Raw genomic sequence first — 13288 nt, 5'->3', positions numbered from 1 at the left:
TTGCACCCCAAAACTCTGGCTGCCCCTGTGTGGGACAGCTCCAGTCCCTCAATCTATCCCATGGGCAGTGGTGGCCGTGCTGCCTTGCACATCTCCAGTGTGTGTCATCTGTTTCCTGAGGCCTTTGGCCGCCCCAGTGCTTTCCATGGAACTCAGCGCTGAGAGGTGCTCTGGAGTTTCACCTGGTACCACATGGCACAGCACAGTGATCCACTGTCATTTCTGCTCAGCCCTGTGGTGGCACTGACATGCCAGGATCATGTGCCCCAGCCCCTCTCCACCTGCATGGCCACAGCTGCCAGGAGGGAGGCTGGGCTGGCACAGTTCAGGCAGAGTCCCTGGCTGTCCTGAGCCCACCCCAATGCAGGAGGGGCTCAGCTGGTGCCGACTGCTTGCTTGGGCACAGATCCTCGTGGCTGGATGCTCTGCAGCCTCTGGCACAGCCGTGTCAGCACCTGGCCACTGCCACAGAAGAAAAACACATTCCCTTGCCTCCAGATGGAATTTCCTGTTTTGTTTTTTTATTAGAATGGTGCCCATTGCTTCCCGTCCTGGGAGGCACTGCTGAACAAAGCCTTGCTCCCTTGCTCTCTCACCTCATGCCCTCTTGGAGGGCACATGGGCTGAGATCATCGTGTCCCTCCAGCAATGTGCTTGTGCCCAGCCCAGCGCTGCCCACTGTGTTCCGCCAGCCAGCTCTGGGCACCCCAGCGTGTCCAGCCACGACACGGACTCTCCTCCTCCCTCCTGCCCTGCCTGAGCGGCTCTTACTGCGATAGAGCAGCAAAGAGCAGTAAGAGCCACTCGATCCCCTGCTCCTAGGACGCCGGGAAGGCAGGAGAAGTCATGCGGCTCAAACAGCCCCAGCCCAGCCGAGAACTTGTTACACATTTACCCCGCACTAATGAGGCGTCGCCGGCTGCTCGGCCTTCGGACCGCAGGGGCGCTTCCCCCGGCCCCACGGCAGCTATGGGGGTTCCGGGGTGTGAGTCCCCCCAGAACCGGCACCATGGCAGCAGCCGCATCCCCTTCCTCCCCCTGCAGCCCGGCTGGGCTGGACTTTGCAGGAGCAGCTGAGGCGCTGGGACGGTGATGAGTGCCCTCACCCTGGCGCTGCTCCAAGGCAGGAACAGGACCGAGCAGGCAGGAGCGGGAGCGTGGGGACATCGGGATGTAGCGCGGCTGTGATCGGGATTCCTGGGCTTGCTCGCACCTCTCCTCCCTTCCCAGGGCAGGCAGACGGGGTGGCAGCGCCCCGAAAGCCCCGCGCTCCCGAGGGGCTGTTCCCAGGCAGGTCCTTGGGTGCAGAGGGAGGACACACGACACAGTCGCCTTTTGTTGGTGGCGGCCCCGGGAGCAGGACCGGGGCTCTGCATCCCCTCCCTCCACCCCCGCCGGCGGCGGGACTGGCTCCCAGCGCCGGGATTTGGGGTTTAAGGAGCCGGCGGCAGGCAGAGCCCAGCTGAACCGCGGGCCAGGAGGCAGGCGAGCTGCGGCGGAGGCACCGCTGCACACAGCAGGTGAGATGGGTTTGGGGAGCCGGGCCGGCCCGATGAGGGGGGCTGTGGCATTGGGGACCTGGGACAACGGGGCTCCCTGGGAAGCTGTGAGGTCCCTGAGTCCCCACAGCGGGTGCCAGCGGGCTCGGACGTGGTGCTGAGAGGGAAGTGAAGGCATCACAGGGCAGGTGCCACCTCCTTGTTCCCGTCACCCCACAGCCGGGCAGGAACCCCCAAGCCCTGTCCCAGCGGGGGTGGCAGGGGTGAGCAGCAGCACGCTGGGAAGTTTCCCAAGCGGGCTCCTTCCCTGGCACTGGTTTATGGAAGGGGAGCTGCCCTGCTGGCCTCCCACCTGCTGCTCATTCGCGGCACTCAGTGGCTCGGCCGAGGCAGGGGCTGGCACCTGGGTGAGCCCCGGGGCGATGGGCAAAGGGGGTGTCCTGCGGCTGGGCACGGGCTGGGCAGGAGCGGAGCGGGGCCAGCACACAAGGCCCCATTGTGCCGTGCCGGCTCGGCCCTCAATGGCCCCATTATTCTCGGTGGCGGCCCCCGCAGCCTTCCCAGCCGGCACAGCCCCCCGGGAGCACCGTGGGAGGCAGGCTGAAGTGCCTGTTGTGCTGGGGTCCGGGGTGAGAGGAGCAGGGTGAGAGGAGAGGGCAGGGTGCCGGCACTGCTCCACGGCTGCCTGTCCGGGTGCTGCTGGGTGCCAGGAGTGCTGTGCTCCCTGCTGCCACCAGCTCTGGGGGCAATAAGCCCACGATAGGGAGCAGGCAGGCTCGGGGGGCAGCTGGACACCCCTGTCCTCTCTTCCCCACCCTCACCATCCCTCCAGGGCATTGCCTGTGCCCGAGGAGGCCGTGGCTGTGCTGCTTTGCCCCGGGGCAGGGAGGAGCAATGGGCAGTGAGGGGCTGACATCAGCCCTGTGTCCGTGGATGCAGCGGGGCCAGCAGGAGAAGATGAATGGATCAGCATGCTTCCCAACAAGACACACCCTGGCTAAAATTACTGACCCCATCGCAGGGACGCCATCCTATTTTTAAAGCCTAAGGAGCTGGATGCCGCTGGTTGGTGTGGCTCAGGGCAGGGCCAAAGGGACGTGGGCAGGACAGCAGGCAGGGGGACTCAGCCAGCATCTCCCACTGCCCTCCTGCTGGGGTGGGAAGAGTGCTTGCATGGCGGCAGAAAGCCTGGGTGTCCTGCTCCTGCCCCAAGTATGGCTTTGAGGAGCTTTGGTGCTTTTCAGTGCAGGGCAATGGCCCCTCTGCCTGTCCCAGAGCCTGGCTGCTGGCAGACACCAAGGCAAGGGCAAATGGTCACCTTGGTTAGGAGGATAGGATCCTATAAGACCAGGATCCCTCCCTTTCCCTTTCTAAAAAGCCACTGCCCTGCACCTGGAGGAGGGACATCCCCTTCTTCATCACCACCCCAAAGGTTCATCATGGCTTGGTGCCACAGAAGGGACACACGATGGCAGCACCCCACAGGTGCTCAGGCACTGGGGTGCACACAAGGCCCCCATTCCCTGGGCAGCCCAGATCAGTCCAGAACAGGGTTGGGACAATTAAAAAGGGATTAGCTGGGCTACACCAGCATGGCACTGCCGGGAGCCGGCACCTAATCCCGGCAGGAATGCACTGGGGCCACTGGGCTCCCTGAGGCTGGGGTCTCACCAGCCTGCTGTGATGGGGGTGGACATAAGGTCAGGGTGTATCCACAGACAGGGTGTGAGCCCAGAGCTGGTGTCGCCCTGGGGCATTGCTGCATGCTGTGCTGCAAGGATGCAGCTGTTTCAGGCACGTTTGCTTGCTGCCAGCCAAGCCCTCACGATGGCCCACTTGGGATGCCATGAGCTCTGTCCCCCGCCTAGCACATCCTTCCCCTGTACCAGGAATGTGGCAGCCATGCAAGGCCTGATGCCATCTCATGGCCCAACATTATGGATGTGGACCACCACAGACAGGCTCCCAAAGAAGTCCTAAAGCCACATCTTTAGTGCCATCACAAAGGACCAGCAATTTTTTGGGGTGTCCAGACCCAGGGGAGACTAGTTTGAGCAGCATATCCCTGTGCTTGGGTATGGGTGTAGGCTGGGGGGAGGATGCCACCACTCTCCAGCCCTGTGACGAGTTGGCAGTGTCACTAGCAGTGCTGGCAAGGCACCCTGCTGCACAAGCACATCTCCTGGCTGGGGAGCAGTGCCGTGCCCAGCCCATGTGTCACAGGGATGCCTATGGCACCAGCTGTCATGGCACAGCTCACCCTGACCCTTGGACCCAGGGATTGCTATGTCCCAGCCATGATGGCTCCACCAGGCCTGAGGGAAGCACTTTAGGCCCCAGGGATATGGGGAACCACCCTGCAGCACCCCTGGGGGAGTCACCCCACAGAATCAGGAGGGTTCCTCTGGTGAGGTACCATTCCTGTTTGGGATGCAGGATTGGTACCCATCCTCAGGGCTAGTGGATGCCAGTCCCAGCCCTCCTCCCTGCATGCAGGGCATCCAGCAGCTCCTGGTCATCCCGGGCACCTCCCGTGCCCTGCTGGCTCAGCCCGGCACGGGAGATGCCGGAGCCTTGGCGCTGCCTCTGCGTGCCGCCCCCGGGCCCTGCGGGGGTGCAGAGGAGCCGTTTACTCCCGGTGACACCGCCGCGGGCCCGGGCGCTGCCGGCCGAGCCGCAGATGCTCTCCGGAGCCGGAACCGCCGGGGGAGACTTGGCCGAGGCAGCGATCCCCGGGTGCGGATCTGCCAGCGGCAGGGTCGGGATCAAAGAGCGAGAGCGGCAGCACCTGCAGGTGCCGTGGGCAGCGACACCCCCGCTCTGGCGGGGAGCCAGGCCGCCGGCACCTGGCTGTGAAATCCTCGGCGGGCTGCGGAGCGCGGGGATGGGGGCGGGATGCCAGCGGCCATGCCCGTTCCACATGGGCACCGCCACCGTGCCAGCGGCCGGTGGCTCCCGGGCTGGCCAGGAACACCCCGTGGGGCGGGCAGGGGTGGCCGGCGGGCGACGTGGCGCATCCCTCCCGCGCCGCTTGTTCCGGGATGGAAGCCCGGCCCTCCTGACGCTTGATGGTTTCTCCAGGCGGAGCCGCTGCCAGCAAGGTCCCCTCAGGGCTCCGGGGCGATAGTGACGTCACCTGGTCACCTCGCCACGCTTGCCGGGAGCGGCGGTAGCTGGAAAGGTCCCAACTGGGTGAAGGGAAACTGAGGCACGGCGCTGGAATAGGAAGGTGCCCACTGTGCAGGGCTGCGCACGACATCCCTGTCCCCACCATCTCAGAGCCGTCCCGTAACAGTAGGCACAGGGACGCAATGCCCGTGTGGGGCCACCCAGCCCAGAGTCCTGCCGGTGCCTGGTCAAAGTCTGACAGCAGAGTAACCCCTGCCGTACCGGTGCCAGCTCCCCTGCTGCCCCACCCGTCCCCTCGCTGTCTCTGTCCTCCTTGCTGCCATAAAGCTGGGCTGGGCTGGGCTGGGCTGAATGCCACTCAGCACCGCGGCACAGCCAGGAGAGGAACAAGATGTGGTGCTGGAACAGAGCCTGCCAGCACGCCAGAGTACCGGGGCTGGCAGCACGAGGGTTACTGGCAGCGGGACAGAAGGGCATTTCCCGGGCACCCTGCCTGGCACAGCTTCTGCCTACTGCACGGCTCTGGCTTCCTGCTGAACTCACTGCCTGCCTGTGCCAGCTGCCTGCCTGCACCTGCACCTGACCTGCCCGCACCCGCTGCCGGCCCGCCCGCACTCCCTGCCAGCCCACCTGCGCTCGCTGCCTGCTGGCACCCACTGCCCGCACCTGTCCGCACCCGCTGCTGCCCGCGCTGCTGCTCACCCTGCACCTGCCGGCACAGCCTGCTGCCCGCACCCCTGCCTGCCCGCACCCCTGCCCGCCCGCCTACAGCTCTGCCTCCCCACGCCTTCCGGACCCGCCTTCCTGCACCCCCGCACCCGCAGGTAGGGACAGTCAGGGGGAGAGCGAGGCAGGTGCGGCCCCCGGGGCAGCTCCTGTTCCCCGCCCCGAGCCCTGCCCGCCGAGGCACGCGTGGCCCCGCTGCCGGCACCGCTCGGCACTTGCTATTCTTGGCAGCGGCAGCTGGAAAATGGGAGGCAGCGGAGGAATTTTGTTTGCTCCGGGCTGGGCCCGGGCCAGACATCTGGGCTGCAGCTGAGCGGGGCGCGGGACCGGCCCCCGGTACCCCCGGTACGGCCCCGGCACCCCCGGCACGGCCCCCACGCTCGGGCAAGCAAGTGCCTGTCCCGGAGAGGAGGGAGCCCGGCACCGCTCGTGGGCTGGGCCACGCGTGTGCGGAGCTGGGCACCCTCAGCTCTGCCCCGGGGCAGCGGGTGTGACCGTGGGTGTCCCCGTGGGCGTCACCCCGGGCCGCTGGGGGGGTGGCCGCACGGCTGTGTGTGTGTGTGTCTCTGTCTGTGTGTGTGTGTGAGGGGCCGTGGGTGTTTGCCTGTGCGTGTGTGTGTGCACGTGTGTGAGGTGCCCGCTCGTGAGCGTGTGCTCGCACACTCGTGTGCGTGTCCCTGTGCGCGCCCCCGGCCCCGCCCCGCCCCGCCCCGCCCCGCGGGGCCGCCCCGCTCGCTCCCGGCGGACGCGGGCGGGGCCGGGCCGGACCGAGCCGAGCCGGGACACAGGTGGGTGCCGGGGCCGCGGGCCGGCGGGGTACGGGGGTGACCGGGGAGTGTCCCGGGGTGACGGGGCCTCTGCGCTGCCGTCGGGGGGGCGGCCCGTGCTGGTGTTGGGGGGCTCGCGGCGGGGTTCGTGACCCCTCCGGCACCGGGGGGCACCGGCGGGCTGGCGTCGGGGTTGGCACGAGGAGTTTCGCGGGCTGGATCTGCCAGGGTTGGCACCGAGGGTCCGTGGTGCTGCCGCTGCTGCCCGCCCCCCGCCCGACCCCCGTGCCAGGCGGGTCGGAGCCACGCGGGTCCGTGCCCGGGGGTCTGCCCCGGCCGCTCCGTAAGTGAGGACAGGCGGGAGCTCCCCCGTGCCCCGGCACGGCCCCGGCTGGCGGCAGAGCCCGGCGGGTTCCGCGCCTCATCCCGGCGCCTCTGTAAATGCCATTAGCGCCGATCGCCTCCGTGCCGGGACACCGGGCAGCCGTAGCCGGCACTGCGCCCAGCCAGGCCCTGCCCGCTGCCCGCTGCCCGCCCCGGGCTCACCGGCCAGCCCAGAGGGGCTGCCCTGCCCGCAGGAGCCCCTTCCGTGCCGCGTGTTCGTGCGATCCTCCCGGCCAGCATCCACCGGCTCCCAGCTCAGGCAGGGCAGCAGAGCCTGGGGTGATTGCACCGAGCTCCAGGCTGTGGTGGGGCTTTGGCTGTCACTGGTGTCCTGGTGAGACCCAGTGCTGTGGCTGTGCCATGATCGGCATGGCTCAGTGTGTGCCTTGCACAAGGCACCGCAGCATGGCCAGGAGGCAAGGTGGGATCTGTGTTCTGGCACAGTGCCCTGATAACCACCACCTCCCACTCCCCAGGGGAGAGCTGCTGCTGCCAGAGTCAGAGGAGGAGTTTCCTACCTCGTGGTGAGCACCCATCAGAGTGGCAGACACACCAGCATGGGTCCCTCTGGGTGTTGTGGGCACTTGCTCAGCCAGAGCCCCCAAATCCTGCTCTCATTTCTATGGTGGTACAAGAAAGGCCAAGGGCTAATGGTGGGGCTGTAGCAGTGGGGGAAACTGAGGCACGGGACCCCATGACTACCATCATGGACAGCTTGCCCAGTGCTCAGGAGCCCACTGACTGCCCAGCGTGCCCTATTTGGTTGTCACCACTTCGGTGCTTGCTCTGTCCTTGTCCCCATTCCTAGCAGAGCTCCGTGCGTGCAGGCAGGAATGAGCAGAGCCCGGCACACTCTGCTGATGGGCTCAGACAGGCATGGGCAGGGCTGGATGCTGCTCGGCTGGGCTGCCTCTGTTTCCCCACGGGCAGGAGCAGGAGGGGTATTTCTGAAGCCCATTATGTTTGGGATTAGATTAATGGGGACTTTAACATAGGGAGGGACGTGGCTGGCTCACATCCCCTCCGACTACGAGGCCGAGCCCAGTGGGGGATCCCCTTGTGCCGTGCCTGGAGTTGCCCCGTGCTGATGCTCAGGGCTCTGCAGACACTCGGCAGCATCGGGGAGGGATCGTGGTCTGGGGGCTGTGGGGAGGGGGCTGTAACCCGAGCTGAGGTGTTGTTTCTGTGCCCCAGCCGCGGCGCCACCAGCCAGAGCCCGGCCATGAGCCGCACGCTGCTCCTGCTCCTGCTCCTGCTGCGCGGGCTCTCCGCGGGCCGGGCCCCGGCCGCTGCCACCCCCCGCCTCAAGCTGTCCTTCCCCGGTGAGCGCGGGACACGGGCAGGGCGGGGGTGCGGGGTCAGCTCTGGGTGCGCTGGTTCCGTGTCAGCACAGCCAGCATCATCACAGGGACGGGAGGGTCCGGGGGCAGCACCGTGCGGTGGGTGCAAGCCCCAGCGGTGGCACATCCCTGGCACTGCTGCCGCCCTCCCCGCGGGCTATCAGGTGTTGGTACTGCTCCTGACCTCATGCCAGCCCCTCCAGGGCCACCTGCTTGTCCTTAGGGCCATGCCGGTGCTTGGGACCTCGCTCCCATCCCCCGGCATGTGCAGGCGCAGGTGCCCCATCCCTGCGTGCACCGTGGTGGCACTCCCTGGCCTCCGCTGTGCCATACCTGTCGGGAATGTTGTGCCACCTGGAGAGCTGCTGCCGTGTCCCGACCGGCCACTCCAGGGGCTCCAGCACGGCGCAGGGGGCTTTGTCCAGCGGCGGGGCTCAGCGAGAGCTCTCCTCGCAGCCTGACAAAGGGCTGTTTGTTCCCGCCACGGTGGGATTAGCTCCGCGGGGCAGGGAATGGCCCCTTCTCCCCCGCTGCCGGGTGAGCGGTGCAGGGATGGGTGCCGAGGGCATGGGAATCACTGCTGAGCGGTTTGGGGATGAGTCTCGGGGGACTCGGGGGTGGGTGTGGAGCTGGCATGGGGATGAATGCTGGGCAGGCAAGGGCTTGGTGAACCTGGTCAAGCCAGTGGGACAGGTTTGGGGGAGGGGATGGCAGGGCAGGGGGCCGTGGCCTGACCCGGGCTGCCTCGGAGCGTGTCCGGGGCAGCGGGGATGGACGGGCAGTGGCGGGGCCGGGCTGAGCAGCGCCGCTGGCTCCCGGCAGAGCTGCGGGCTCGCCATGGGCTGCACCTCTTCTCGCTGGAGCACTCCTGCTGCTACGAGGCCCTGCTGCTGGACGAGGAGCGCGGCCGTCTCTTCGTGGGCGCCAAGAACCACCTCCTCTCTCTGGCCCTGGATGACATCAGCCAGCGGGGCAGGAAGGTAACGGGGCGGGGGGAACAGGCTGGCAGGACAGTGCTGGGTGCTCCAGGTGTGGTGAGCATCCCCTTCTCCACCCGCAGATCTACTGGCCGGCTCCCGTGGAGTGGAGGGAAGAATGCAACTGGGCCGGCAAGGACATCACTGTGAGTTATGGGGAGTGTTGTGGGATGCCAGGACTGTGCCAGGGATCTGCCCCAGCACTACCTCACCCTTCATTCCCTCCATCCTCAGGCTGAGTGCATGAACTTTGTGAAGATCCTGCACCCCTACAACCGGACCCACCTATACGCCTGCGGCACTGGTGCCTTCCACCCAGTCTGTGCCTTCATCGAGGCTGGCCAGCATGCAGAAGTGAGCCTCCCCTGGCACCACCACACCCTCCAGCTGCTGCCACCTGCCCACCTCCCATCCTTACCCTCTCCAGGAGCCCGTTTTCAAGCTGGACCCCCACCACACTGAGGATGGCAAGGGGAAGAGCCCGTATGACCCCCGGCACACAGCCGCCTCTGTCCTTGTGGGTAAGGGCATTCTGAGCCTGGTGCTGGGTGCAGCGTGGCACAGGGGTGCCAGGGGGGCCCCTATAACACTTCCCTCGGTGCCTGCCAGGCGAGGAGCTCTACTCTGGGGTGGCCACCGATCTGATGGGCCGTGACTTTACCATCTTCCGCAGCCTGGGCCGGCGTCCCTCCATCCGCACGGAGCAGCACGACTCTCGCTGGCTCAACGGTCAGTGCTGGGCACTGGGAGGGTGGGGGAGAGGGAGCCACTGGCACAGCAGTGCTGCTGCCTGGAGGCATCAGGGCAAGGACTCCTCCAGGCTCAGATATATCTTTACTGCCTCCAGAGGGTGATTTCAGGGCTTCGTGTGTTGCCTCCAGACCCTCAATGTCTGGTGGAGTCCCATCCTCACTATGCCTCTACTCTGCAGCTGGGCAGGGTTGGTTCTGCACCCTCCCCTGGGACCCCAACAGGTGCTCCAGGGTCCCTGGGGAGCACAGCCAGTGGAAGCATTGGAAGCACCACCCCTCTGTCCCCAGAGCCCAAGTTCGTGGCTGTTTTTTTGGTGCCGGAGAGTGAGGACCCCGACGATGACAAGATCTACTTCTTCTTCCGTGAGACGGCGGTGGAACGGCAGCAGGGGCTGGGCAAGACCAGCTTCGCCCGCATCGGCCAAATCTGCCGGGTGAGAGCGGGCACGGGCAGGGGGGCTGGGGCCAGGGTGCCCAGGGGTGCCACCTGCTGCTGCTGCTGCTGACACCGGTGTCCCCCTTGCCCTGGCAGAACGACATGGGCGGGCAGCGCAGCCTGGTGAACAAGTGGACGACATTCCTGAAGGCTCGGCTGGTGTGCGCTGTGCCAGGGCCCGACGGGGCAGACACCCACTTTGATGAGCTCCGTGAGTGAACAGGGATGCGGCCCCAGCAGTGCAGCTTGGGCAGCACTGGCAGCACTGATGCCTTCCCTGCTTGCAGGGGATGTTTTCCTGTTGCAGACAAGAGACAAGCGCAACCCTCTGATCTACGCCATCTTCTCCACCTCCAGGTCGAGCCCCTTCCCCAGCACCCTGCACATACCCAGCGGTGCCCTCCCTTGCCCCCTCACATCTTTCCCCTCTCTCTCCCATCAGCTCTGTTTTCCAAGGCTCAGCTGTCTGTGTCTACACCATGGCTGACATCCGCCGGGCTTTCCTGGGCCCCTTTGCACACAAGGAAGGTCCCAACTACCAGTGGGTGTCATACCAGGGCCGGGTGCCATACCCCCGCCCAGGCATGGTACGTGGAGTAGGGGTGTCCTGGCTGCTGCCACCACTGGGATGCCACTACGTGGGGTGGGGACATGGGCTGTGAGACCCTGCTTAGCCACTGCTGTCTCCCTGCAGTGCCCCAGCAAAACCTTCGGCACCTTTGGCTCCACCAAGGACTTCCCAGACGAGGTGATACAGTTTGCCCGTCACCACCCACTGATGTACAACCCTGTCCTGCCCCATGGCCAGCGCCCCCTGTTTCTGCAAGCCACCGTGCCCTACACTTTCACCCGCATAGCTGTGGACCGTGTCACCGCTGCCGATGGCCACTACGACGTCCTCTTCATTGGCACAGGCACGTGGTGACCCTAGGGATGGGGCAGTGAGATGGGGAGAGCGGGGAGATGCTGGGGCTGGGACCTGTGGCCTCACCCCTCCCTGCCTGCAGATGTGGGCACAGTGCTGAAGGTGGTCTCAGTGCCCAAGGAGAGCTGGCACCGCATGGAGCCGCTGCTTCTGGAGGAGCTGCAGGTCTTCCAGGTGAGGGTCAGGGTTCCACATCCCACCAGTCAGACGTCCCTGCAGCATCCCCATGTGCTGTCCATGCTCTGGGTTGCATGTGGGAGCCAGGATGCTGCATCCCTAGGCTGCCCCATTCCCCCCTAACTCCTGCCCATGCTCTGCCCACAGGATTCCTCCCCCGTCATCAGCCTGCAGCTCTCCTCCAAGCGGGTAAGGGGGACCCCTGGGCATTCCCAGGTCCACCATGGCTCTGCGTAGCCCCATGCCACAGCACGGGGTGCTCAGCTCTGCTCTTCCCCCAGCATCAGCTCTACGCTGGCTCAACCACAGCGCTGGCCCAGCTGCCCCTGCACCGCTGCAGCGCCTATGGCAAAGCCTGTGCCGAGTGCTGCCTGGCCCGGGACCCATACTGCGCCTGGGATGGCAACACCTGCACCCGCTACGTGCCCAACACCAAGAGGTAGGTGCCATGCCGTGCCGGGATGCAGTGCTGGGGCAGCCAGCCTGCTCCCAGGCCATGGTGAGGAGCACGGTCAGGCTGTGCAGCCCCTGCTCCTCCATCGCCCTCCCACAGGCGTTTCCGCCGGCAGGACGTCCGCAACGGGGACCCCAACGTGCTCTGCTCTGAAGGTGAGCTGGGACCAGCCCGAGTCTGGGGCTGCCCTGCCGTGGTGGGGGCTGACAGCCAGGCTGTGTCCCCACAGATCCCAGGCGGGACACCGTGCCCCAGAAGCAGCTCTATGGGGTGGAGGGAAGCACCGTCTTTCTGGAGTGCATCCCCAAATCCCTGCAAGCCCACATCCTCTGGACATACCAGCGCACCCTGAATGATCCCCAGCGAGAGGTAGGCTCTCCCCGGCCAGGTACCGCCGGTGGGGCCGTGCCGCGCCGTGCCGTGCCGTGCCGTGCCGTGCCGTGCCGAGCTGACCGCCCATCCCCGCGGGTACTGCAGGTGCAGATGGACGAGCGGGTGGTGCGGACGGAGCGGGGTGTCTTGCTGCGCAGCGTGCAGCGCTCCGACGCCGGCCTCTACTTCTGCCACGCCACGGAGCACGGCTTCACGCAGCCCCTGCTGCGGCTCTCCCTGGAGGTGATCGGCGCCGGGCAGGCCACGGGCGCGGCGTCTGCCGGGGACCCCCAGCTCGCCGCCGGGATCCCCGGCCGCAAGGTCTGGTACCGGGACTTCCTCCAGCTGGTGGAGCGCCCGCCGCTGGGAGCCACGGACAAGGCGTGCCAGAGGCTGTGGAGCCGGGGCAGACCCCCGGCGCCGGCCCGCAGCCCCGCCGGGCCCCCCGGCCGCGGGCAGGGCTCGGAGCCGCGCAGGGCCCGGCGCCGGCGCACCCACGAGGGGCCGCGGGCAGAGCGGGGGCCCCGCAGCGCATCCCCCTGGTGACCCGGGCGCCGGCCCCGGGCGCCGGGCTCTGCCTAGGAGCGGGGCCGCGGGCGGGGCACCGCCTCGGCAGCGCCGCGGGGGCACTGCCGGGGGCTGGCAGCAGCTCCGGGGCCGCAGGAGGGCAGCCGGGCTGAGCCGCCCCTCGAGGGGCTGCCGAGCGCCCTTGCCACCGGCTGCAACACCGGTGGGGACCCAGCCGGCTGCCGGCATCGCAGAGTCACCGAAATATTTATTAACGACTGTTACTATGAATGTAAACTGCGGGGCCAGGCAGTGCTCCCCCCAGCACGGCACTGCGGGAGGACGGCACAGCAGGGTCACGCTCGGGTCCCAAAAGGGCCACGGGCAGCAGTGGGGGCACGGAGGGGCAGCACAGGCACTGGTGGGACGCAGGAGGAGGGGGGCATAAAGGGGAGATGTTGGGGGGCATAAAGGTGGCACCCACTGCTCTGGGTGTAGAACAGTGGCACAGGGGACCTTGTACTAATTGAGCACAATAAAGCAGATTCAGCCGCCCAGGCTCCCGCGTCTGACCCAGAGCCCCAGAAGCGCTCAGGGGCAGCCCGGTGCCGCACAGCACAGACCCACTCTGGCACCCAAGCCTGGAGGGGTAGGATGCCTGGCAACATTGGAGGGCTGAGGGGAGACAAGACCTGCAGGGACATTGCCAAGATTGATGGGTTTTCCCCAGACTTCCAGCTGCCCGTGCTTTCAGCTCCACTTTGCTTTCTGGAAGATGAAAACCAAACTTCCCCGGTGCCAGCAGGCAGCAATTAAGGCAGTGACCGAAGGTGACCTCGGAGT

The 13288-nt window shown here is 66.7% G+C and overlaps 1 protein-coding gene across 1 annotated transcript; it reads left to right on the top strand.

Annotated features, from left to right (window-relative positions):
- The first annotated feature begins 1311 nt into the window (after window positions 1-1311).
- Window positions 1312-12808, top strand: SEMA3B (semaphorin 3B). The gene is made up of 18 exons (XM_059479979.1): window positions 1312-1520; window positions 7700-7827; window positions 8668-8825; window positions 8906-8968; window positions 9057-9176; window positions 9250-9343; window positions 9432-9551; window positions 9863-10008; window positions 10107-10221; window positions 10298-10367; window positions 10453-10597; window positions 10705-10924; window positions 11018-11109; window positions 11260-11301; window positions 11394-11551; window positions 11666-11721; window positions 11796-11935; window positions 12044-12808. Exons 2-18 carry the CDS (start codon window positions 7728-7730, stop codon window positions 12482-12484), a joined length of 2280 nt encoding a protein of 759 aa, XP_059335962.1. The 5' UTR covers window positions 1312-1520; window positions 7700-7727; the 3' UTR covers window positions 12485-12808.
- The last annotated feature ends 480 nt before the right edge of the window (window positions 12809-13288 follow it).

Source organism: Ammospiza nelsoni, chromosome 11 (genome assembly GCF_027579445.1).
Source record: "Ammospiza nelsoni isolate bAmmNel1 chromosome 11, bAmmNel1.pri, whole genome shotgun sequence".
Lineage (NCBI taxonomy): Eukaryota > Metazoa > Chordata > Aves > Passeriformes > Passerellidae > Ammospiza > Ammospiza nelsoni.
Note: the sequence above shows the minus strand (reverse complement) of the source record. Positions and strands in the feature narration are given on the sequence as shown.

What these genes read in the sequence shown, in the direction of transcription:
- SEMA3B (XM_059479979.1), top strand. Translation starts at nt 7,728, where the DNA reads ATGAGCCGCACGCTGCTCCTGCTCCTGCTCCTGCTGCGCGGGCTCTCC. An exon ending in AGCCGCCTCTGTCCTTGTGG is followed by an intron (nt 9,344 to 9,431) that starts GTAAGGGCATTC and finishes GGTGCCTGCCAG; the next exon opens with GCGAGGAGCTCTACTCTGGG. An exon ending in CGTCCTCTTCATTGGCACAG is followed by an intron (nt 10,925 to 11,017) that starts GCACGTGGTGAC and finishes CCCTGCCTGCAG; the next exon opens with ATGTGGGCACAGTGCTGAAG.